The 25,797-nt window shown below is 36.9% G+C and overlaps 1 protein-coding gene across 6 annotated transcripts in view; it reads left to right on the top strand.

The window, feature by feature from the left end:
- Ppm1b (protein phosphatase, Mg2+/Mn2+ dependent 1B) overlaps window positions 1-25,797 on the top strand; it is a 70,948-nt gene that overhangs the window by 34,360 nt on the left and 10,791 nt on the right. For 4 of the 6 annotated variants that reach the window (XM_090337021.1, XM_090337024.1, XM_090337019.1 and 1 more), the window contains exons 3-6: window positions 5,115-5,232; window positions 10,738-10,849; window positions 11,195-11,252; window positions 21,596-22,639. In XM_090337021.1, the coding sequence (XP_090193147.1) occupies window positions 5,115-5,232; window positions 10,738-10,849; window positions 11,195-11,252; window positions 21,596-21,901 (594 nt within the window). In that variant the 3' untranslated portion in view covers window positions 21,902-22,639. Of the gene's footprint in view, window positions 1-5,114; window positions 5,233-10,737; window positions 10,850-11,194; window positions 11,253-21,595; window positions 22,640-23,604; window positions 25,339-25,797 lie in introns of those variants that run through there. The other 2 variants (XM_090337023.1, XM_090337022.1) reach the window with 2 other exon arrangements.

Here is a 25,797-nt window from a genome sequence, read left to right as displayed (position 1 = left end):
TTCAAAGCTAGCCCAAGTAAAAAAAGTCTACAAAATGACCAGCAAAAAGCTACACTTGAAGCTACACCTCAGGGAGAGAGCACTAGCTGAGGAAGCAAGTTCAATGCCCTGATTTAAAACTCCTGTATTAGTTAGGCACTTGTGGCTCATACCTGTAATTGTAGCTACTCTGGAGGCTGAGATCTGAAAGTCACAGTTAAAAGACAATCCAGGTGGGATAATCTATAAACTTACCTCCAACTGCCCCCTAGAAAATCTAAGGTGGCACAGTGGCTTAAACTGGTAGAGTACTGGCCTTGAGCAAAAGGGCTCAGGGACAGTGCCCAGGCCTTGATTCCAATCCCCACAACTGACAAAAATGTAGTGCAATAGGTTCTGATTATTGGATAAAATTCAAAGAGATACCTTACTAAGGCCCTATCACTCTTGATTATTTACACACATCAAGAATGTAGTTGTGTAGTCTCAGTAGCAATTTTTTTTTTTTTTTTTTTGTCAGTCCTGGGCTTGAGCTCAGGGCCTGAGCTCTGTCCTTGGATTTTTCTCAAGGCTAGAGCTCTACCACTTGAGCCTCAGCACCACTTCTGGCTTTTTCTAAGTATGTGGTACCAAGGAATTGAACCCTGGTCTTCGTGCATGCTAGGCAAGCACTCTACCACTAAGCCAAACTCCCGGCCCCTCAGTAGCAAAACTTTCCCCTTCTAGATTTCAGAATTATCACTACAAATAATGCAGAAGTGGCCAAAGATCATATTAGAGTAGGGTGTGTTAGGCTGTTTGGAGATGGGGAGGAGAGGAGGACTGATTGTGTTTAGTATGTATGAAGAATTGTCGTTTAAGAGGTGGCTCATGCCTATAATCCTAGCTACTCTGAAGATCTGAGGATTGAGATTAAAAGCCAGCCCAGGCACTAAAGAACATGAGACTCTTACCTCCATTAATTACTAGAAAATGGAAAGTGGGGCTGTGGCTCCAGGGATAGGGCTGTGGCCTTAAGCTGAAGAGCTCAGGGATAGCTCCCCTGCCCAGAGTTCAAGCCCCATGACCCACAAAAAAAAATAAGGAAAAAGAATTGTAATTGAGGGCCAGGAGCAAAGCCTGGTGGAGTGCTCACCTACCATGCAGGAAGCCCTAGCTTCAATTCCTCAGTATCACATACTCAAAAAAGCTGGAAACGGTGCTGTGGCTCAAGTGGCAGAGCACTAGTCTTGAGCAAAAAGTGTCCAAGAACAATGCCCAGGCTCTGAGTTAAAGCTCCAGGACTGGCAGAAGAAAAAAAGTATTGTAATTTAATGTAGAAATTTTCGTTTCTTGGCCATATCCCCTAGTATTCCAGCATTATTGACTCTATATATCCTAACCAAATAATATTATATACTTTTTTTTTTTTTTGCCAGTCCTGGGGCTTGAACTCAGGGCCTGAGCACTATCCTTGGACTTTCTCAAGGCTAGAGCTCTACCACTTGAGCCTCAGCACCATTTCTAGCTTTTTTCTATGTATGTGGTATCGAGGAATCAAACCCGGGTCTTCATGCATGCTAGGCAAGCATTTTAACCACTAGGCTAAACTCCCGGGCCCCCAAGGAAATGATTCTTTAGAAATGATTCTTTAGAAAGACAAAGGTATAGTGTCTTGTACTTGGTAGACTGAGATCATAGCTTAAAGCTAGTATGGGTAAAAAGTTTATGAGATTCCATCTTAAGTCAATAAAAGCTGAGAGTGGCATGTGTTGACCTATGCCAATAGAGATACGTAAGGAGAAAGTAAGAGCATATCTAAATAGGCCAAGGCATACATGTAAAAAAACGGGTGGGGGGCGGGAGTTTGGCCTAGTGGTAGAGTGCTTGCCTAGCATGCACGAAGACCTGGGTTCGATTCCTTGGTACCCCATACTTAGAAAAAAAAGCCAGAAGTGGTGCTGAGGCTCAAGTGGTAGAGCTCTAGCCTTGAGAAAAATCCAAGGACAGTGCTCAGGCATCCTTCTCCCAAGAAAGGTACTTATAATCAGTTCTTAAATATCGAGCTAATTACTTTAGATGCCTAAGCTGCGTTTTTTTGTTGTTGTTTTTGTTTGTTTTAACAAACATGGCTCAGTTCTGGATGTAATAAAAAGGTTATACTGATTAAACAAGGATTAGTTGTCTCTAGAAAATTGAAAAGGCATAAAAAAGTTAATATTGGGCTGGGAGTTTTTGGCCTAGTGGTAGAGTGTTTGCCTAGCATGCACAAAGACCTACGTTCAATTCCTTGGTACCACATACATAGAAAAAGAAGCCAAAAGTGGTGCTAAGGCTCAAATGGTAGAGCTCTGGCCTTGAGAAAGTCTAAGGACAGTGCTCAGGCCCTGAGCTCAAGTTAGTATCTGTCAGTTGCTGTATCAAAACTTTGTGTTTAGGAAAAAGTCATCTTACACAGAAATAGCAGCGTCATTGAAATAATACACATGTGAAGGAAGTGTAATTGTAACTATGTCCTTTTGTGTGTATGTCAATCCTGGGACTTAAATTCAGGGCCTGGATACTGTCCCTGAGCTTTTGTTTTTCCTTTTCTTTCTCAAGGCTAGCACTCTACCACTTTGAGCTACAGCTCAACTTCTTTGGTGCTTACTTAGAGATGGGAGTTTCATGTACTTCCCATCCTGGGCTGACTTCAAACTATGGTCTTCAGATCTCAACTTCCTAAGTAGCTAGGGTTACAGGCGTGAGTCACCAGTGCCCAACTTGTAAATTATAGCCTTTAAATATCTTTGAAGGGTTATTAACTTCTTGAAACCATTTTTCACTTCATTTTCCAAATGATAGGTATACATTTTATAACTTACTGAAATCAAATAAAAATTTTATGCCCAGCATATTGATTAAAAGTAGCTAAACTATACAATTACTGAAGTAGGAAATGGTTAGAAAACATTAGCTTTCTAAATACATTAGTTATTCACTCCATTTATATAGTTTATATAATTTAAATTTTAGGTTTTGGAATTTCTACTTGACCTGCATTCACATTCATTTGATGTTTTTTTTTGTTGTTGTTGTTGTTTTGTTGTTGGTAGTGGTAATGATGCCTGGGGCTTGAACTCAGGGCCTCATACTTGATAGCAGGTAATCTGCCATTTCAGACATGTCATAATTGGCATGTACAGTATTTGTAATAGGAAGTTATAAAAGTTTATGTGGATTGTATTATGAATAAAACTACTTTGGCCTATGTAGAAATCCTGACTTTCCAGATATCAAGCGATTGGTTTATATGCTCATGATGGGTCTTTCAGAAAAAGGGTAGAGAATCTGTACAGTGAGTTTTTTAAAATCTTGTAAACATCTGGCTTTCAATGTTTTTAAACCCTATTCTCTTAATTTTCAAAGTGAGGCATAAGTTCTTCAAATCCTGCCTGTCATTTTGACCATGTTATATAGCTTCTGTGAAGGTCACAGATCTGATTTAAGCACGCCACCATAATGACTGAAAAGTCTATAATCTTCCACTTGTGTTGGAAAACTTCACTATCAGACAAAATAATTTACCACTTTCATTTATTTTTTTAAGTCATTATTTGCCGACTATGGTGGCACATGCTAATTATCCAAATTTTGGGACACAAAGGCAAGAGAAGGACCAGCCTGGCTACATAGCAAAGCTGTCTTTAAAAATTTATTATTTTGCCGGGTGCCGATGGCTTACGCCTGTAATTGTAGCTACTCAGGAGGCTGAGATCTGAGGATTGCAGTTCACTGCCAGCCTAGACCCCAAAAATCCTTGAGACTCTTATTTCTAATTAACTACCAGAAAACCTGAAGTGGTGCTGTGGCTCAAGTGGTAGAGCATTAGCCTTAAGCTGAAGAGCTAAGAGACACCGCGTTCAGGCCCAGAGTTCAAGCCCCACGACCAATCAAAAAGAAATTATTGGGCCGGGAATTTAGCCTATTGGTTGAGTGCTTGCACGAAGACTTGGATTCTATTCCTTGGTACCACATACATAGAAAAAAGCCAGAAATGGTGTTGTGGCTCAAGTGTTAGCGCTCTAGCCTTGAGAAAGCTCAAGGACAGTGCCCAGACCCCTGAGTTCAAGGCCCACGACTGGCAAACAAACAAAAAAATAGTTGAACAACACTGATCTACCCAGTGGTGGCTCATGCCTATAATCCTAGCTACCTAGCAGGCTGAGATCTGATGATCAAGGTTCAAAGCCAGCCCGGGCACAAAAGAACCTGAGACTCTTATCTCCTTTTAACCTCTAGAAAATGGGAAGTAGGCCTTGGCTCAAGGGTAGGGCAGTAGACTTGAGCTGAAGAGTTCAGGGACAGTGCCCAGGCTGAGTTAAAGCCCCATGACCCACCAAAAAAAAAAAAAAAAAACCCAATAGTTTGATCTGTTGTAGAGAAACAATTATCTACATACAAATGGGAGATATGTTGCTTGTAATCATAATAGTAGTGTCCTTTTTAATATAATTTATAATATGATTGACATTAGTAAAATTTATATTAACCATTTTAATTGTTCTCTAAAGACCCTGAAACTATTTGTGATTCTATAAAACAGTACGACCTGTTAGCTTTTCTTTTAAATTTGCCACAGTGAGCTCTGGGCTTAGTGATACATGCCTTGTAATCTCAGCACTTAGGAGGATAAGACAGAAAGATCTTGAGTTAAGGCCAGCCTGGGGCTAGTCTCAATAAAGTTAACCTGCCTATTAGCCTATGTGTTAACCATCTAAGTTTGTTCCACTGTTTGACACTATGTCCTCAGACAGTTCAGACTTTTTAAGGTATCCTACCAAGCTTATGTTCTGTTCAAGTAGAGTTGCAATGTTAAATCATTCTTAGGAATATATAACCTTGAGTGAGAAACAGTTTAGAAGATTCAGTAGGGATGAAGACATTCTCATTTCTAAGGCTATGAAATCATCATTAAGAATAGTTAGAATTGTAGTTTAAAAGTAACTATAGATCTACCTATACCTAGACATTTTAGATGTTACTTTGGAATAAAAATAATTGTATTGAATAAATTGTGGAGGATTAATTAGACTTTAATGCTTAAAAGTAACTTCAGAAGTTATAGAAATTTGGTAAGACTATAGAAAAAGGTTTTTTTCTTAATTTTTTTACAGGGGAGTCGAGATAACATGAGTATTGTATTAGTTTGCTTTCCAAATGCTCCTAAGGTCTCAGATGAAGCAGTGAAAAGAGATTCAGAATTGGATAAGCACTTGGAATCAAGGGTTGAAGGTAAGATTTTTTGTTACTTTTTTTTGTTTATTTTTCTTCCTCGATAATCATATGCTTCTTTTAAAATCTCCCTAGGAACAATTATTTGAAAACAAAAGGGATAGGTACAGCATCTGTGTCTTGAAGTGTCAGAAAGAGATTGTACTCAGATTGTACTCAGATTTTAACAGGGACAAGTGGGGATTTATGACCAAGAACAAGGTGGTAGTGAGTTTATAGAAAGTTACTAGGAGGAAACATCAAGGATGAAAAGTTTGTGGCTAAACTGATAGGACTGTATTGCTGAAAGCCAGCTAGGGTGATAAAATCAGAGTAGATATCAAGGGTGGTTGATTTTTTTTCCCTAAATTGACTTTAATTTTCTTGTTCAAACTGTATTTTATCAGTATACATTGTGGTATAAGGGTGGCTTCATTTGGATATTTCCATACAAGTATACAGTGTATACTGATCAGCCTCACCTCATCTGCTCTGGCACTTTCCCTTTCCCTCCTCTCTTCTTCTTACAACAGTCTCAGCAGGCTTCACTGTTCTGTTGTCATGCATTTATACAAAACACTTGATTGTATTCATCCTCAGGCCATATTCTTCAAGGACTGAGAAGGAAGCCCAAAGTGGGCCTAGTTAGAACTCCATCCTTATAAAATGTTGATCAAAGCAGAAAAATAAGATTTTTAAGCAATTAGCATGATAACTAGCATATAAATCTATAAGTTTTCACCAGAGTATTTTTTATTAACCTTTTAACTTCTGTAAAAGCTTAATTTTAATTTCTCTAAGCATTTCAGTCTAACATAGATAAGTAATAATAATTTTCTCTTACATAGTCTGTAACTTTGCAAAACATATCTATATAGCAGAAATGGTAAGTGTGTGATGTCTTAAACTTCCATGGCATGTGGTTAACACTTGATTGTAATCATTCAGTCAAAAAAGTATAAAATCCTTAGCAAACAGCCACTACAAATCGATTTGCATTGGTACTTAAGGGTAACTTCTTTTTAATATATAGTGATCTTAAAGAGCATTACATTTCTATTAGAATTTTAAATTATATAATCTGACACTAAATTTTTGAAGTAAAAGCATTCTGGGGTATTGAGCAAAGGCTATAATGTGTGATTTTTGTTTTGTAAACTGGGAGCCAAACCCAGGATTTCACAGATAAGCTAAGTGTTTACCACTGAGTAAATCCCTATCCTAGTACATGTGTTTTCAGTGAGAAGGGGCAAATGGGAAAATATAGTGTTAATAAACAAGAAATTTAACCTTAAATAAATAAGTATTTAATATAGGTTGATGACTTAGTGTAGGCTTTTTAACCTATATTCATTTGTTGTTTATTGAGTGCATGTGTTTCCAAGGTTACAGCAAAAAATAAATAACAACTAGACAAGCCTATGGGCTTTATCCAGAAAGTAATAAATGTTGTTTAGAAAGTCACTGTGAGGAAGGACATTTAAGCAAAGACTTTTATCTTGAAATCAAACATATGAAGAAGAGCATGCAGAACATACCAGTCAGAGAGCAACATTGCTTGAGAATGAAAAGTGGAAGAAGATTGAGACGTGGCTAGACAAGCTCAAAGAGACCAGTGGCACATTTTGCCTCTCATATATATATATACACCAGAACATGATAAATTACACAGGATTAGAGCTATTTACACACAGTGAGACCAAAGGAGGAGACTTTCTTTTTTTTTTGTAATTAATAAAAGGGTTACATGATAATTTGCCATATAGAAGGTACATTAATTCACATACATTGATACCCTTTCACATGTCTTGGTACCCTTTACCCTCCCCCCCCCATCTTGGTTTTCCCCCCTTCCCTATCAAATTTCAAATAACCAAATACAAATAAATTCAGTATATCAGATAACAAAGTGAGGTACTGTAACAATATGAGATACCCAAGGGACAGCAAAGGAGATGAGAGATAACATAGTACATTAAGGACAACAATCATTCGTGATATGGCTTTTGTTTCAATAAGGAAGAGACTATTCTTAGGAGAGGAGCAGAAAGGCGCAATGTCTTTGGTGCATCTGATCATATTAAATAACGTTTATTGAAATGAACTCCAGGGCATAGAAACAAGAGGTTTTCTTTGTTGTTGTTTTCTTTTTATCTTGTTGGTTCATTTATCTGGTCTTCTGAGGACGTGGGATGGGGGGCAGTGCACAGAAATGGAGGACTAAGAGTGACCAAATACAGCAGAAGTACTCAAAAGATACTGTGTTGAAAATGAATTGTACAACTTGTGGTTAGGGACAAGAGGAAAGAACTGGAGAGAGTGAGAGAAGGGGTGACATTGTCCAAAAAGAAATGTACTCATCATCATCTGGTAAATATAATGTAACCCTTCTATTAATTACAATTAAAAATATATGAAAAAAAGAAATATACTCATCACCTGCCTTAAGTAACTGTAACCCCTCTGTATGTCATGTATATAAAAAGAGAGGAAGAATGAAGACTTTGACTCTAAATCAAATTGTGATGGGAATGTATTGGAAACTTTTAAGCACAAACTGACTTGATTTTACTGGTTTTCAAAGTATTTCTTGTGAGGAGAGGGGACTAGAAAGGCAGCAATGAAATACCTGTTAGAAGCCATGCATTAATACATGGCTTCTGGTGCTGGTAAATGCGATTGGGATGACAGCTTCTGAAAATTGGTTGGTAATGTACTAGACCGTAGTGATTCTTATTTTGGGGTGATTTCGTCTCTAGATGTCATGTGATAGTATCAGTACATGTTTTTGATACTGATTATGTCCAGTGAATGGTAGTGAGGGGTGCTGCCTTACATCTTAACAGTGTACAGGACAGCCTCATCGGAATATTGTTTTGTCCAAAATGCCAGCAGTTCCAAGGTTGAGAAGCCTTGTGCTATAAAAGTACAAGTCTAAGAAAAATTGTAGTCTTACTTTTGTGAAGCTTAATGTGTTTTAGTTTTCATCACTTGCTCAAGACTAGCATTTTACCACTTGAACCACAGTGCCACTTCTGGCTTTTTCTGTTTATGTGGTACTGAGAAATCAAATCCAGGGCTTCATGCATGCTAGGCAAGCACTTTTACCACTAAGCCACATTCCTAGCCTAGTTATACTTTTCAAGGGCACATTCCTAGTCTGTTTCTGCCAACTAGATGCCACCTCCTCATAAGCCCATTCAACTATGGTTTGATTCATTGATGAAGTTACCATCCTCATGACCCAATCACACTTCAGTAGCAACATAATCACAGTAAACATCTTGTAAATGGGCCTCAACAATGTGCCTACTCTGGGATTGGATCAAAAGAGATCTGAGAAAGAAACAGAGCTGTTGAAGTTGAAACTGAGGGTGCATGTGATTACACAAAAGGAAATGATTGGATTGATACAAAAGTACAGGTGGAAGAATACACAGTACATGCAAAACCTAACTGTAGAGGAGTATTTGTCTCTGACTCTCCTTCCTGTTCCCTGTCTCCCTTCTTCCCTCCTTTTTTCCTTCCCTCTCATACTGGGATTTGAATTCAGTCAGGGCTTGTGCTTGCTAGACTCTACCACTTGAGCAACACTCCCAGTCTTTCCCTTAGTTTTTTTGGGGGGTAGGATCTCATATTTATGCCTAGACTAGCCTTGAACCATGATTCCTTCCTTCCATCTCCCAGGAGGCTGAACCTGAGCCATGGAGCCTGGCTGCAGAGTAAGTCTTTGATTAGAACCTTTGGAGGTGAGAGAGTTGGGCAGAGTAGAAAATAACTTTGTGGTGAAAGCCAGGGTTATTGTGAAGTATGGTAAACGTTTTGAAGTTTCCTTCTTCAGAGCTGCACCTTTATTGTTTTCTTACCAATAAATTGCCACTTGTCATAGTGGCAAGAGGATTGGGAATTTAGACCCAGACTATAGTATATAGCAAGATCTAGTCTCTACCCTATCCTGTCCCACCCCCAAGTAGTTAGTTGCTGTTGCTTGATTTTGATTTTTTAGAGTTTTATCTTCCTGTTGTTCAATTTTTTGTTAAAACCATAGAGAATGGAACATTTTCATTTTTTTGTTCTAAGCATTAACAAGTACTATTATTTATTTTAATTTAAATTCTTATACAACACACATATTTAGGCTATCAAAAACCTATAGAAGTTGGAGCTGTGGCTTAAGTGATCTAGTGTTAGCCTTGAGCAAAAGCAGCTTTGGAACAGTGCCCAGGCCCTGAGTTTAGGACCCAGGTATGGCAAAAACAAAAACAAACCCAAAACTATAGAGCTGGTCACTGATGGCTCATGCCTGTAATCCTAACTACTCAGGAGGCTGAGATAGGAGGATTGTGGTTCAAAGCCAGCCTGGGCAGAAAAGTCCCTATGAGACTCTTATCTCCAGGTAACCACTCAAAAACCAGAAGTGTTTTTTCTTGTGAATATCACTAGTTCATCCTGAAGGGGTAACAATGTTTGAGAAGTCATGTGCTCACTACCTTACAAAAAACAAAAATAACAGAAGTGGAACTGCTCAGGGACAGTTCCCAGGCCCTTAATTCAGGTGTCAGGAATAGAGTAACAAAGACAACAAAACAAAAACCTACAGAGGGGAAGTGATTTTTTAATTTTATTTTACTATTTATTTGTTTGTTTGTTTTGCCAGTCCTGGGCTTGAGCTCAGGGCCTGAGCACTGTCCTTGGACTTTCTCAAGGCTAGAGCTCTGCCACTTGAGCCACAGCACCACTTCTGGCTTTTTTTTCTATGTATGTGGTACTAAGGAATCACATACTAGGCAAGCACTCTACCACTAGGCCGAACTCCCGGCCCCTGAAGTGATTTTTAAAAAATTTTTTTTCTCTCTCTCCCGCTCTCTTCCTTCTCTCTCTCCTTGAACCCTGGGCCTGGGGTACTGGCCCTAAACTCCTTTTACTCAAGGCTAGCGCTCAACCAACTGAGCTATAGCACCACTTCAGCTTTTTCTTTTTTTTTTTCCCTGAGATTAATTGAAGATAAGAATCTTATGGACTTCTCTTCCTAGGCTGGCTTTGAATCCTGGTCCTTAGATCTCAACATCCTAAGAAGCTAGAATTACAGTCATGAGCTGCTGGTGCCTAGACCCTCTTTCTCTTTATAGCTTCTAAGCATTACTTTTGTTTTCTTGTAATTGTGGCATTAATGGTTTTATATATTTTTCTTACATAAAATAGATAAATACTATTTTCCATGTAGCAGTTACTATGTACACAGGGTTGGTTTTTAGTGAATATTAATTATGTCTCTCCATGACTATGCCAGTTTTCTTCACCATCCCCTTATTGTTTGACATTTAGTCTGCTTTATGTTTTTGTGAATAATGCTCCAGTGAACATATGATGCACATAACTGTAGCTTGTAGTTAGTAGTGAGTTTTTTCCTTTGTATTTAAAAATTGGTACAGTTGAATAGTGCCTCTTATTTCACTAATTTTTTTGTATTCAAATACTGGATTATCTGTCAACATTAATTAAGGAACTTTTCAAAAAAACTTACAGAAATTATGGAGAAGTCTGGTGAGGAAGGAATGCCTGATCTTGCCCATGTCATGCGCATTTTGTCTGCAGAAAATATCCCAAATTTACCTCCTGGGGGAGGTCTTGCTTGCAAGTAAGTACAACATAAAAAGCTAATTATGACTTCATTTGTAAATAGTAATTAAATGATTTTAGGTTAGAAAACAAATTAAAAGTATAACAGTTATCTAGAAACTGAAATGATGTTCCTTAGAGAAGAACTTTAAAATTAAAAAAAATTTTTTTAAACAATAAACCATCTTTGGGAAGAAAAGTCATCTTGCTAACTAAGAACAAACACATTGTGCAAGATCAAATTCTGAGTGAAATGTGGAAACTTCCTTGGAGATTATTGAGTATGACTCTTTAGGTATTATTTGAAATAAGAGATTCAATTTTTCATAGTTTAATAAAACTAAAGCCCCCTCCCTTTTTTTAGGCGCAATGTTATCGAAGCTGTTTATAGTAGACTGAATCCCAATACAGAAAGTGATGGGGTAAGTGTCTTTTCATTTCTTAAGCATTTGCAGCAATTTTACAGTATAAAAGATATGAATGAGTTCACATGAGATGTGTACATATAACAAATTACTATTCTCTTTCACTTTTAAAGAATCAAAGATTTAGAAATATATTGAAGGATAAAATTCTGTTTTATGACTAGCTTTATTGTTCACTTACCTGACCATTAGGTGACCTTTTTTTGTTTGTTTGTTTGTTTGTGTAGGCTATGTTTCTTCACTATCTGTATGTCTGTCTTTCCTTCTTCCTTATACTTTAAGAACATGATTTTAAATAATTTCTTACTTCTCCAGCATCAGAGGTTAGTAAGTTATTAACTGAAGAAGCAGTTGTTTCAGTTCCCCTCTGTACCCAGTTGTAGTACCATGGTCTTGACTATAGGAATAGTGAGCTTTGAGATAGATAGTCATGTCTGTGTGTTGTGCTATGCTTCCTAACATGATTATTTATTTCTTTACCTCTTAATATTATGCTATCCTCCAAATAGTGATGAGCTGCAGTTATCCTTCTCCTCATTCCAGGACTTAATCTCACAGTAATTCAAATACAAGTTTTTTTTCACATAGAATTTTCAGGCTTATAACATCTAAAAATAAGTGGTTCAGTTTTTAATATGTATGTTTCAAAGATTTAAGAGTGACAAACTTAATAATGAATATCCAGAGAAGAAATTTACCTACTCTACCAGATTTCACCCCCTCTTGGCAGGTCTGAGAGAAGCAGGAGCCATTGGGAGAAATGATCTCAATTGTATTGTTTTTCAGAGTTTGTTATCACATAGCAATAAACACATTTTCTCTTTCTTTTATCTTTTTTTAGAATTGTCCTGGTAAAAGGAAAATTTTACTATTAGTAAGAATTTACTGAGTTAAATAAAAGTGATATTGCCAGCAACTAAGTTGGTATGAGTCTAGAGCAGTGATTGAATCCTTTTGTGGCTGGTACTTAAAAGTCGTAAGAATTGTGTTGTCTGGAGGTATGGCTCAAATGGTAGAATATCTGCTTTGCAAGTACAAAGCACTTCCAACCCCAGCATTACCAAAAACAAAAGTTGTGAACATTAATTTAAAAAACTTAAAAATCCAGGCACTGGTGGCTCATCCCTATAATCCTAGCTACTCAGGAGGCTGAGATTTGAGGGTTGGGGTTTGAAACCAGCCCAGGCAGGAAAGTCTGTGAGACTCTTATCTCCAGTTAACCACCAGAAAACTAGAAGTGGCACTGTGGCTCAAAGTGATAGAATGCTAGCCTTGAGCTAAAGAGCTCAAGGACAAGGTAGAATAGTAGTCTTGAATGAAAAAGCTTGGAGATGGCTCCCATGACCAACAAATAAACAATAAAAAGAAATATATGCCATATGATAAATTCAGAGGGACCTCATACAGTAAATTTAGGAAAGTTGGCACAACTAAAAAGGTGGTGATAATCTCTTAAGTGATGAGGAGCAGAAAACTTCTTCAGTTAGATTATATATTCCCCATGATATCTATTCCCTTGGTTAGAGGAAATAAGCCTTCAGAAGATAGTGATTTATCATTAGCTGTAGATGACTCTCATTTCCTTCAGAATTAGAACCCTGGGGGCTAATCTTAAAGAACTTCGGTTTACTCCAAACAAGATTTTTTTTTAAATATTTTTTATTGTGTAATTAATAAAAGGGTTACATGATATTTGCCAGATAGAAGGTGCATTAATTCACATATATTGATACCCTTTCACATGTCTTGGTCCCCATTACCCCCCCTCCCCCCCCCCCCCCGGTCTTGGTCCAAACAAGATTTTTTTTTTTTTTTTTGCCAGTCCTGGGCTTGGGCTCAGGGCCTGAGCACTGTCCTTGGGTTTTCTCAAGGCCAGCACTCTACCACTTAAGCCATAGCACCACTACTGGCTTTTTTCTCTGTATGTGGTACCGAGGAATCGAACCCGGGTCCTCATGCATGCTAGGCAAACACTCTACCACTAGGCCAAACTCCCGGCCCCCAAACAAGATTTTAAACATATTTATTAATGCTTCATTTTTAATGTGTACCAAGAATGACTTCTGAACTTGTTTTCAGTACTCAAGTCTTTATGCCTGATTATTAAGCACTTGAGCCAATCTAGCTGCCTCTCCCCCTTTTTTGTTGGTCATAGGACTTGAACTCTAGGCCTGGGAGTTGTCCCTAAGCTCTTCAGCTCAAGGCTACCACCTTACCCCTTGAGCCACAGTGTTACTTCGTAGCAGCCCCATTTTGCATTGTCTATTTATTTTTGTCAGTCATAGGACTTGAACTCTTTGCCTGGGCGTTGTCCATGAGCTCTTCAGCTCAGGACTAGTGCTCTACCACGTTGAGCCACAGCGCCACTTCCAGTTTTCTGGTAGTTAGAGATAAGAGTCTCACAGTCTTTAGTGCCAAGCTGGCTTTGAACTGAGATCCTCGGATCTCAGCCTCTTGAATAGCTAGGATTGCAGGTGTGAGCCAAAGGCGCCTGGGTGCATTGGTTATTTTTAAGATAGGTTCTTCACTTATTCTCTGACTGGCCTGGACTATAATCTTCCCTTTGTCCCTAGATGCCAGATTTTATACCTTAGGCATTTGTTCTAAATTTCATTGTTATGTAGTTATGTTTTCTTTTTTGAAGTTCACAACTTGCCGGGCACAGTGGCTTACACTTGTAATTATATCTATTTGGGAGGCAGATACTGGGGGAATGTTGGTTTGAGAACACCCAAGCACTAAAATAATTAACACTCCCATTTCAACCAGTGGCTAGGCTCAGTCATCCTTAGCCTTTGGGGGGGGAAATGCTGTGTGCTGGTGCTCATTCCTTCTTACTCAGGAAGCTGAGATCTATGGATGGAGGTTTGGAGCCAGCCAAGGCAGGAGAGTCTGTGAGAGTCTTACCTCTAATCAACCAGTAAAAACCTGGAAATAGAGTTGTGGCTCAAGTGGTAGAACATCACCCTTGAGTGAAAAAGCTGAAGGACAAGTCACCAGGCCCAGAGTTTATTCAAGCTCCAGTACCTGCACCACCTTCCCTCCAAGTTAAGTGTCATGTGAATTATAGGGATGACTGTGCAAGTTCAATGAAGAAGTAAAAGTCAAATTCTAAAAGGAAAGTTGGGATTTGAAGATTAGTGTGAATGGCAGAAATAAGATGAAAAAGATAACCTTTCAAGTGAAGTGCACAGGCAAGAACAAAATCTATCTTAGAAAGAAAAGGCTTGTTTTTAAGAGTAGAGAATTGCTATGGTGAAAATTTAAAAAAACAAAAAACTTTGGTTGCAGAACTACTTGCTGAGAGACTAGTGTTTAGAACTTGAGAATGAAGAACTGTATATGTTTGGAATTTCTGTGACAGTTAATTGGAAGCATTGGCAGTAGTGGATTAGACATGCTCAAAGTCAGGTAGCTGTGAAGTGATCAGAGACTAAATAGTAGATATAGACTAGAGAATCTTAACCATTTACTAAAACTGGCTTATATACCAAAATCTTCTTTGATGTAACATTCCTTAATATTACTCTTTCAAAATAATTACTACCTTAGAAATAGTGAACAAAAAACACACATCGTTGAAATGTATTGAAAATATCAAAGAAACAAAAAGTGAAAAAAAATTATCTATTACTCCTTAATTGATCGATTACAACAAGCAGCTAGTCATAATCGCTTGTGCTCCAAAAATTTTCCTGTTACAAATCCTCAGAATTGGTAGGACCAAAAGTCCAACCCAAGTGTCAGAATCTGGTAGTTATCTTGTAGAAGTTTAGTACAAATGCAGAAGATCAGAATGTTGGAAGAGGGCTGGGAGTTTAGCCTAGTGCTTGCCTAGCATGCACAAAGACCTGAGTTTGATTCCTCAGTACTACATATATATATAAAGCTGGAAATGGTACTGTGGCTCAAGTGGTAGAGCTCTGTCCTTGAGAAAGACCAAGGACAGTGATCAGACCCTGAGTTTAAGCCCCAGGACTAGGAAAAAAAAAATGTTGGAAGTTTGTTTTTTAATACATAAAAATTGTGCTCAGAATTGAATCCGTTTTTTTAAACATTTCAGTTGTTATATATTAATTGCAAAAAAGGGTTTCATTGTGATATTTATGTACATTCATATATGTTGATCAAATTCTTTTACACTCTTAAAATAGCTGCTTTTAGCCCAGCGTCAGTGACTCACACCTCTGATCCTAGCTACTCAAGAGGCTGAGATCTGAGGGTTGCAGTTTGAAGTCAACCTCTGGCAAGGTAGTTCATGAGACTTTTATCTCCAATAAACTACCAAAAGAGCTGGATATACCATTGTGCATAAAGGTTTATCAAATTTTTATATATTAAAAGTATTTTTAGCGGCTGGGAGTTTGGCCCAGGGGTTGAGTGCTTGCCTAGGTAAAGTGCTTCCCTAGCATGCATGAAGACCCGGGTTCAATTCCTTGGTAACACATACCTAGAAAAAGCCAGAAGTGGTGCTGAGGCTCAAGTGTAGAGCTCTAGCCTTGAGAAAGTCCAAGGACAGTGCTCAGGCCCTGAGCTCAAGCCCAGGACTGGCAAAAAAAATAAAAAAGTATCTTTAATCCAATAAAGAGCTTCTTTTATGAGACTGAGAATCACAGAATAGTGTTGACTAATGCTTATCCTCCTTTAATCCCAAAAGAATCTATATTGTTTTCATATTTTAAAACTATTTACACTCATGGGGCCCGGAGTTTGGCTTAGTGGTAGAGTGCTTGCCTAGCATGCACGAATATCCGGGTTCGATTCCTCGGTACCACATACATAGAAAAAAGCTGGAAGTGGTGCTGAAGCTCAAATGGTAGAGCCTTGAGAAAGTCCAAGGACAGTGCTCAGGCCCTGAGCCCAAGCCCAGGACTGGCAAAAAAACCCCCAAAAACTATATAGACTCTTTCCCATTTTATCCCAAATGTATAAATGTAATAGTACAGCTTCTTTTGCATATTTGAGAATTTTTAGTTCTAAAACATGTTTCAGAATTTAAGGCATGGCTCAAATAGTAGAGTGACAGCTATGAGCAAAAAAGCTGAGCAAGCTGGGCACTGGTGACTCATGTCTGTAATGCTTGCTACCCAATAGGCTGAGATCTGAGAATCATGGTTCAAAGCTAATCTGGGTACAAAACATCTGTGAGATTCTTATATCCAGTTAACCACCAGAAAACTGGAAGTAGCACTGTGGCTCACGTGGCAGAGCACTAGCCTTGAGCTGAAGAGCTCAGGGACAGCGCCCAGGCCCACAGTACAAGGCCTGTGACTGACAAAGAACAACAAAAAAGTGAGTAAGAGTCATAAACTTAAAGTTTGAGCCCTAGTACCAGCTTTAAAACAGTGTGGGGAGGGGCATAAAATGTGTTTTTCAGTAGCATTCTTTATACTTTTCGGATTTGAAGAATTGTGAGTTGTGAGTTGTTTTTTTTTTTTAAACCAGTCCTGGGACCTGAACTTAGGGCCTGGGCACAGCCCAGGCACTGTCCCTGAGCCTCTTTGTACTCAAGGCTAGAGCTCTACCACTTAAGCCACAGTGCCACCTCTGGCCTTTTCTTTGTATGTGGTACTGAGGAATCCAACATAGGATTTCATGCATGCTAGGCAAGCACTCTATCACTAAGCCGCATTCCCAACCCTGTTTTGTTTTTTTGTTGTTGTCTTGTTTTGTTCTTTCCAGTCCTGGGTCTTGAACTCAGAGCCTGAGCACTGTCCTTGGGCTCTACCACTTGAGCCACGGCAGCACTCTGGCTTTTTTTTTCCATGTATGTGGTACCAAGGAACTGAACCTGGGTCTTTGTGCATGGTAGGCAAGCACTCTACCACTAGACTAAACTCCCGGCCTGGGGTTTGTTTTTAAGAAAGGAGATGAAATAATTTATAGCAGAGAGATAAGCACTGTTCACAACAGTGCAGAGAGAAGAATTTCCAAGAAGTCTATCAACCGATGAAGAAATCATGCCATATAATAATAAATACAAAGACTAAAAAAGAAGAAAATGTGGTATGTGCAGTGGAATATTTTTCATTCAAAAAAAAAAAAGAATGAAATCCTTATTTAAGGTGATAACAGATGAAACTGGAGAACAGGCAGTAAACTTAATGTCATGCTACACAATGTCCTACATTTGTGAAAACTGAAAACATTGATCTTATAGAAAAAAGTGGAAAACTGTTGACTAGAGACAAGAAGAGGCTGGAGGAGGGAGGAAAAGGTAGACAACAGATAGGAAAATACAGTTAGACAAGAGGAATCAGGTCTGGTATCCTATAGCATAGTGTGTTAGTTATAGTCTGCCATTTATGTTTCAAAATAACTTTAAGAGATTTCAAGGAGATGGAAACGATAGTTATCCTGATCTGACCATTACACATTATACGCATGTATCAAATATTGTACCCCACAAATCTATACAAATATGTCCATTTTAATATGTATTTTAAAAAAATACATATTGCTACAAATATTAGTTTAAAAAATTCTAATGTGTTAAAATCCCTCTTCCCCTATTTGCTCTCTGCTTGATTTATCTATATTCTTATGTCTTGTTTGCTGTAAGGCCATATTTTCATAGTAAGAGATTTTATATCTTAAATCATGTTCGTTTAGCTGGCAAGAGAAATACTAGAGGGAGAGTACTAAATTCTCATCTTAATAACATGTCTTGCATTTATTTTACTGAATAATTTCCATCATCCCATCTGATGTAGTTTTTTAAAAAGGGGCCAGGAGCTAGTCCTAGTGGTAGAGTTCTTGCTAGCATGCACACAACCTTAGGTTCGATTCCTTGGTACCACATACACAGAAAAAACTGGAAGGGGTGCTGTGGTTCATGAGGTAGAGTGCTAGCATTGAGAAAGCCCAAGAACAGTGCTCAGGCCTTGAGTTCAAGATCCATGACTGCTCCCCCCTCCCCCCCAAAAAAAAGGTCAGCATAATTGACAGGGCTGTGGTCCTGGAATACCTATGTTTCCAGCAGTTGAGAGGCAGAGGCAGGAAGATCTTGAGTTAGAGGGCCACTAGAACTACATGATGAGGTCTTATCTCAAAAAATACAGAAGAATTAGCATAATTAGCTGCTTTCTTTTTTTTTTTTCCCCCTCAAGGCTAGAGTTCTACCACTTGAGCCACAGCACACTTCCAGCTTTTTTCTATGTTGGTGGTACTGAGGAATTGTGCATGCTAGGCAAGCACTCTTACCACTAAGCCAAACTCCTGGCCTCATAATTATCTTTTCTACAAGTTTTTAAACCACTTTATTTTACATTTTTGGGAGATACTAAGATTTGAACTTAGACCCTTGTGCTTGCTGACCAAGTACTCATTACTTGAATCAAAGCTCAAGCCATCCTCCCTCCTTCAAATTGCCTCAACTTGAGCTTTTGCTTTCTGGGTTTGAACTCAGATCTTTGAGCTTACTAGGCATGTGCTCTGCCACTGAGCTATACATCCAACTTTTTGCGCATACCATGATTTTCTCCCGCTTCTCCTCCTCCCCCTCCCCCGGCCTCCCCCGTATCTCTAGATTCTTAGCATTGCGTTGCTCTTTACTGTGTCATGAAACTACGTTATATATAGGCTTCAGTCTGCTGAACCATTAAGGATAGTTCTACAGAAGTTATAAAGTAGTTGCAAATCTGAGTTTCCTAACATTAAAGTCAGAAGTGCTTATTTCATAGCATTCCTATGAGATTATATATATTTACCAAAAATTATATATGTATATTTCCATATCATGTACACATACACACATATGTATATATAAAAATAAGATTTTAGTATAAACATTGATTTTCCTTTCTTGGCCATGGGAGAATATACAAAGGAATTTGTAATTATTGCAGAGTTTACAGTCCAGTTGGAAAGACTGAACAGTTTCACAATGGTTAATTGCTATAATAAATATATCAAAGTAAATGTACGTGGCCAAGTGCCAGTGTCTCACATCTGTAATCCTAGCTACTAGGGAGGCTGTGATCTGAATTACAGTTCAAAGCCAAACAGGCAAGGAAATCTGTAAGACTTTTAGTAAGCAAAGAAGCTGGAGGTTGAACTGTAGCTCAAGTGGTAGAACACTAGCCTTGAGCATAAAAACTGAGGGATAGGGCCAGGAGTTTGGCCTAGTGGTAGAGTGCTTGCCTAGCATGCATGAAGACCCGGGTTCGATTCCTCAGTACCACATACATAGAAAAAAGCTGGAAGTGGTGCTGAGGCTCAAGTGGTAGAGCTCTAGCCTTGAGAAAGTCCAAGGACAGTGCTCAGGCCCTGAGCTCAAGCCCAGGACTGGCAAAAAAAAAAAAAACAAAAACAAAAAAACTGAGGGATAGTGTCTAAATCCTAAGTTCAAGATTCAAGACTAGAAAAAAAAAATCTACTTTATGAACTTCATGAGTTAAGGTAAAGTTCAGGAACCACTCAGACAGTAGTAGCTCAGTAATCCTAGTTACTGTGGAGGCTGAAATCTGGAAGACCAGGTTTTGAATCACACACAGGCATCAAAGTCCATGAGGCATCTCCAAAAGTAACAGAAGAAAGCAGTCTGAAGATGTTGCTTAAATGACAGAGTGCCAGTTGATGAGTGAGTTAGGGCCTGAGTTCAGTCTTCAGAACTTTAAAAAAAAAAAAAAAGTATAAGAAGAACCTAAATAATAATACCTTTCTGATACTGATATGATTCATGAGGAAGTTACATAACAATATTTTAAAAAATCAAATACAGTACTCCAGGAAGATGTTTCAGACACCTTAGTGTCTATCCAACACAGTGAGGAAATGTAATTTGCTGTCAGATAGCATGACTTTGAAATGCAATTTATAATTTCTTAAGTCTTTTTTTGTTGAACCCACCAAAATCAAATGTAACAGCCTTTGATCTATTTGTATCACAGTATCACTCCAAGTAGAGTTCATTCTCTACTGTTAGAGATTCTCAACTGTTAGAATTACAAATTGTCAATACTTAAGGAGGCAGAGACAGGAGCATCTTGAGTTAGAGGCCAGCCAGTAAATAAGCAGAGAACAACTATCTGGCTTTAAAAACCAGGAGTATGACCCTGTGGTAGAGTGCTTATCTAGCATCCATGAAGCCCTGAGTTCTATTCCTTGGTACCACATATACCGAAAAAGCCAAAGTGGTACTGTGGCTCAAGTGGTAGACCTCTGTCTAGCCTTGAGAAAGCTCAAGGATAGTTCCCAGCCTGCCCCCCCCCACCCAATACACACACACGAAAATAAACCCATATCCTCTAGAATTAGAACTTTGGGATCTTACTAGTTTTTGTTTTTAAAAAAGAAAGGAACATTCAATTTGCTAGCTATAGAAAACAGGGAAGTTCAATGAAAACAAAGCATCTATAATAACTCTACTATCCATTACCATTGTTTTGATAAATTTCCTTTCCAGGCATTTTATATAGCTAAACTGAATAAATAGCCAAAAATGCATTCCCAGAACATTTGCAAGATACACATAAAATTACCTTTTGCTTTTTGGTATTAAAGAATGTCTTTCAAAAAGGAAATTATCAAGTGTTTTCATTGTTCTAAAAATAACAATAAGTATAATAAAAAAACTAAAAAGATTAAAATTTTTGCAAAATTATGGAGTAATAACCTCCAGAGATGCTTAAGACTTTGTCTTGGAAAACCTGTACAATATATTTTTGTTTTTTTTATTTTCCCAATAAAAGTTGAAATGATAGGGATCATCATTGTACCTTCTACCTAAATTCAATAGTTACTAACTTCTGCTATGGTTGCTTTAATTCTGTATGCATGTATATTTGTATATGTATGTGAGTACAGCTTTTTAATGTCTTCTAGATGACAAATTTTCTACCTTTAGAAGCATATGATAGATACCGCAATATTTAATCTGCAGACATTTTAGATTGCAGCTTTTAAAAATGAGGACATTGTCCTCCGTACTCAAAATACCATTAGTAAAAACAAACTTATAATCTGATGGCTAGCTTTTCTGTCCTTTGCTTTAATGACTAAGTCATTGTAAGCAATATTTTTTTTAAATGTAAGTCATTTTTAGGAAATGGTTGTGATACTGTTGAATTCTAAAAGCAGAGTAAAATTCATATTTGACTTCAAATGGCATTTGAAATAAGACAAACTAATGGTCATTTGTGAAAAATAATTTTTGAGATATTACAATTAGTTTTACATTGAGCATTTAATTCAGGTAAGAGTTGATATTAATAAAATGTTCTCATGCTTCTATTATATTGCTTTTGACAAAAACATTAGTATTTCATGTGATTTGTTATGAAATACGTGTGATATCCTAGTTTGTCTACTGACACTGGGGTCTTGAATCTTAAAAAAAGGCCTCCGATGAAGCAGAGGGAAGTGGATCACAGGGAAAATTGGTGGAAGCTCTCAGGCAAATGAGAATTAATCATAGGGGAAACTACCGACAACTTCTGGAGGAGATGCTGACTAGTTACAGGCTAGCTAAAATAGAGGGAGAAGAAAGCCCGGCTGAACCAGCTGCTGCAGCTACTTCTTCGAAAAGTGATGCTGGAAACCCAGTGACAATTCAGGAAAGCCATACTGAATCAGAGAGTGGTCTTGCTGAATTAGACAGCTCTAATGAAGATGCAGGGACAAAAATGAATGCTGAAAAACTATGACTTTTTTGGTAATATTTTTGTGATCTTTGATTTGATGATTTTTAATTAGAAGGTATAATGTGTGCATTTATATAATTTTGTTATTTGAATCTTGGAAAACTATAGTTTTATTATATTCAAAAAGCCTTGTTTTTTTTTTTAAAAAAAAGGCCTTTGCATATACCTTTATGAAATAGCTTAAAATTGATTACAATACTTGGATTTAATGAAACTATATGTCATTTCACATTGTATGCCAGATTAGGCTTCTAGTTTAAAGGCAGTAGATTCATACTTGAAATGACTGGAAATTACTGATTAGAGAAATTACTATACATTGTGGAAAAAATTTGTTCAATGTAGAATTATACTGCTTCACATCGTATCTACTAGTACACTCATAGTTAGCTTTGTAATAAATTTGTGTTTTCTTTAATAATTTGTGTTTTTCAAAGAATAGATGATGGTGGCTTATGATTTATTTCTCTTTCAGGGTTGATAAATTTGTGTATTGTTTGATTTGTTTATGTTTTACATCTCTGTAGTTTTTAGAAGTTGTGAGATACTGGATGTGTGGTTATTTTTCATTTTTCTGTATTCCTTATGAAACATAATTTTTGAAAAAACCTATGTATTCATACACCTTTGGTTTGTATGTTCTGTATAGCCTAACTACACACATCAAAATGTATGTCAATCAAGTGTTTAGAATGAAATTATAAGTGTTTAAGCCCAAATAAAGCATGTGATGTGGAATAATCTATGCATGTTGTACTTATTTTTTAAACAACCAGGTTTGTGATATTTGAAAGGTACTCATTAGAAACCCATATATATGTTAAATTTAGCACACTTTTGACCTAGCATTTTTTTTCACTAACAGAAAAGGAAAATTTAATGTAAAAATACATCCAGCCAGGCACCAGAGGCTCATGCCTGTAATCCTTGCTACTCAAGAGACTGAGATCTGAGGATCATGGCTTAAAGCCAGCTCCAGCACAAAAAAGTCTGTGAGACTCTTATCTCCAATCAACCACCAGAAAACTGAAAGTGGCGCTATGGCTCAGGTGATAGAGTGCTAACCTTGAGCTAAAGAGCTCAGAGACAGCACCCAGGTCCAGAGTTCAAGCCCCACGACCAGCAAAAAAAAAAACAAAAACAAAAAGGTCCATTATTTATTCAAAGTAAATCTTGTTATTCCTCTTGGTGTACAGAATACTCATTTTGGATAGTGTGGACACACCAGTAGATGTGTAAGAAAATTATCAAGAATTCAAAGATTGAAACATTATTTACAAGTAATAATATAAGATTTATTGCTTAAAACAATTAGGTTTTTACTAGAAAATTTTAACTTTTATTTTTCCTGTTTATATTTTATATATCATATGTTTGAACTTGTGTAAGATACTGTAACTTGAAACTTTGGAATCCTCAGATGCTGTAGTTGATGTTTGGATATATTTTTTCAATGTTGGAATATTTTGAACTGTTGTGAAAGGTGGAGGGAGGGGGAGAAAATCCCAACCAGTTATCTGTCCCTGTTAAATAGATTCATGGTTGTACACACAATATGCATTACACACCTCTCTCTGTGAGTACTTTTTCAGGCAAAGAAAGGAAGGTAATTTGTTCATCTAATTATGTTTTCTTTTGAAATTCAATCCAACTTACAAGTGACATAGGTAAATAATAACAATATTCTTCCTTTTCTCTTCCTGTAGGGTGCTGGAGATCTAGAAGACTCATGGTAGCCTTATAAACCTTCTAAATGCTTTTGATTCTGAAAATTTGGGGGAAAACTTTTAATCACAATTTTCTTCAATACAAGGGGAAAATATTCTGTGGATTCCCAACGATTTATGATATGAGCAGAAAATCATTAGCATTTCCCATCATTTGTTCATATTTGTGTTTCTGATAATTGCCACTTGTAGCATTGCCTGTACCTACAGTATTTTTTACTAATCTCAGGCATACTGGTTAAACTTGTATTGAACTCTTGGCCCTAAAAAAAACTCTTTAACCACAAATCAACATGTGCCTGAGGTACATGAGAATATAGTTAGCTACATTTTGACAATAACATAACGGTTTTTATATTATTTTTTGTTTTCTACAAAAACAACAACACAACATATTAGCATGTAAGAGTAAAGAATTGTATGATGTGTTCCTTTTTTAATTCACCAAGTTGAAAGCCGTTTGCAGTTCTGTGACTTGGAATTTCATTTGAACAATTTACTACTATAGGATATGTATTTATTCATTGTTATTTAATTCTCCCCAATTTTACCTGTATTACCAAATTGGGTTTTCCAATAATGTCCAAATTTTAATGTTGCCTTGCTTAAAGATAAAGTAAATGTATTTGGCAATAATATAAACCCTTAGAAATTTTAAGCATGTGTCTACTACATACTTCAGTTCTTTCTAGAAAATCTTTTGAAACCAGATGGATTAATTTATGGCTATTTATAATATACTTTGACATCTCCCTGCTGAGAATTCTTTTAAATGATGAGATTTGACTTTATAATGTAAATTGTGATTTTAGTTTTACATGTGGGTTTCTATAGTTTTAATTTTTTCAGCTTTTAAGATACAAGTTTTATGTAATTTGGTATAATTTTTAACTATTTATGTTATTTTAAAAGCTCAGAATATCACATTGAAATTACTATAAATACATTTAAGATAATCTATTTTAGATCTAAGGAAATATTACAGAGATATTTTCATGGGCTCAGTAATCTTTCATTTTATAACATTGGGCACGGGACAGAGTGGCTGTCACATAAGGTACTTGAAGATTATTTAGTTTAATTCTATTTTTACAATAACCTTGAATTCTTGAACTCTCTTGTCCACTTAATGCTGAACATGGAAGAGTATTTAAAAGAAGTTAAAGGATAGGGAAAGTTATGAATGTATTCATTTGTACATGATTTACATGTTGTGAATGCTTTGTAAACATTTTCATATGTTTAAATTGTGTTTCAGCAGGTTGTAATTGCCCTTGTGCGTAGTTAAAATGAGTCATCACCTGGTCCTGTGTGAAATGGAATTCATGGTATTTTCTGTAACATTTTCCTGAAGCTGTTCTGGAGAGCCACACTTTTGAGTACAGACAGCTTTCCTGATCACTTGATTTATTGTGCACCTGATTTTTGGTTTAAAAGGAATTACTGCCACAATATATTTTATTTATTCTTTAGATTTTAGCTTTGTAAGTTAAAGTACTTTACATGATGGTGTTAAAAGCTATTTGTCCCTTTCTCTGGTTTGAAGGGTTGTTAGAAGATAGGGAATGAGTAACGCAAATGGTTTATTGTTCAAGCTGTCCAGTCTGATCCAACCCTGTACTGATAATACCTTTCCAGTATGATATTGTGATGTTTCATACAATGCAGTGAACATAACCAACTTATTACCTAATAAAAGAATTGATTTAAAAACAGTGTGACATATTACTACTCAGTTGTGCTTGTAAAAAATAAAAATGCAGTTTCAAATACTATTTTTAAATATTGTTAATATACTTGTGCAAATTGCATACAAAACAATGTAGATGAATTCTAACTGGAGAGAAATTAACTAAACCACATAGGATAATATTAAGCCTGTTTGATATCCCCAAAATAATTTTTATACTACTTTGGTGGGTATCCTTTGTTTCAGGGAGAGTTCATGGCCCTTGAAATACAAATAATATATATATATCATCAAAAGAAGAGCCCATGTTTAATGTTTCCTCAGTGAATTTTTTTCATCTTCCCGTTTATTCATTTTTATTTCAAGTTTTACTTATACTTTTAAAATTTTAATATCCCAAGAAACTTTTACTTTCTTGTGTAATACCTAATGACTCCTAAACTGTGCTCAGAGTTGAAAATAACTTTTTATATGCTATTATG

Source organism: Megascapheus bottae, chromosome 7, assembly GCF_031878675.1.
Source record: "Megascapheus bottae isolate mThoBot1 chromosome 7, mThoBot2.hap1, whole genome shotgun sequence".
Lineage (NCBI taxonomy): Eukaryota > Metazoa > Chordata > Mammalia > Rodentia > Geomyidae > Megascapheus > Megascapheus bottae.
This window is presented reverse-complemented; position numbering and strand designations above follow the sequence as displayed.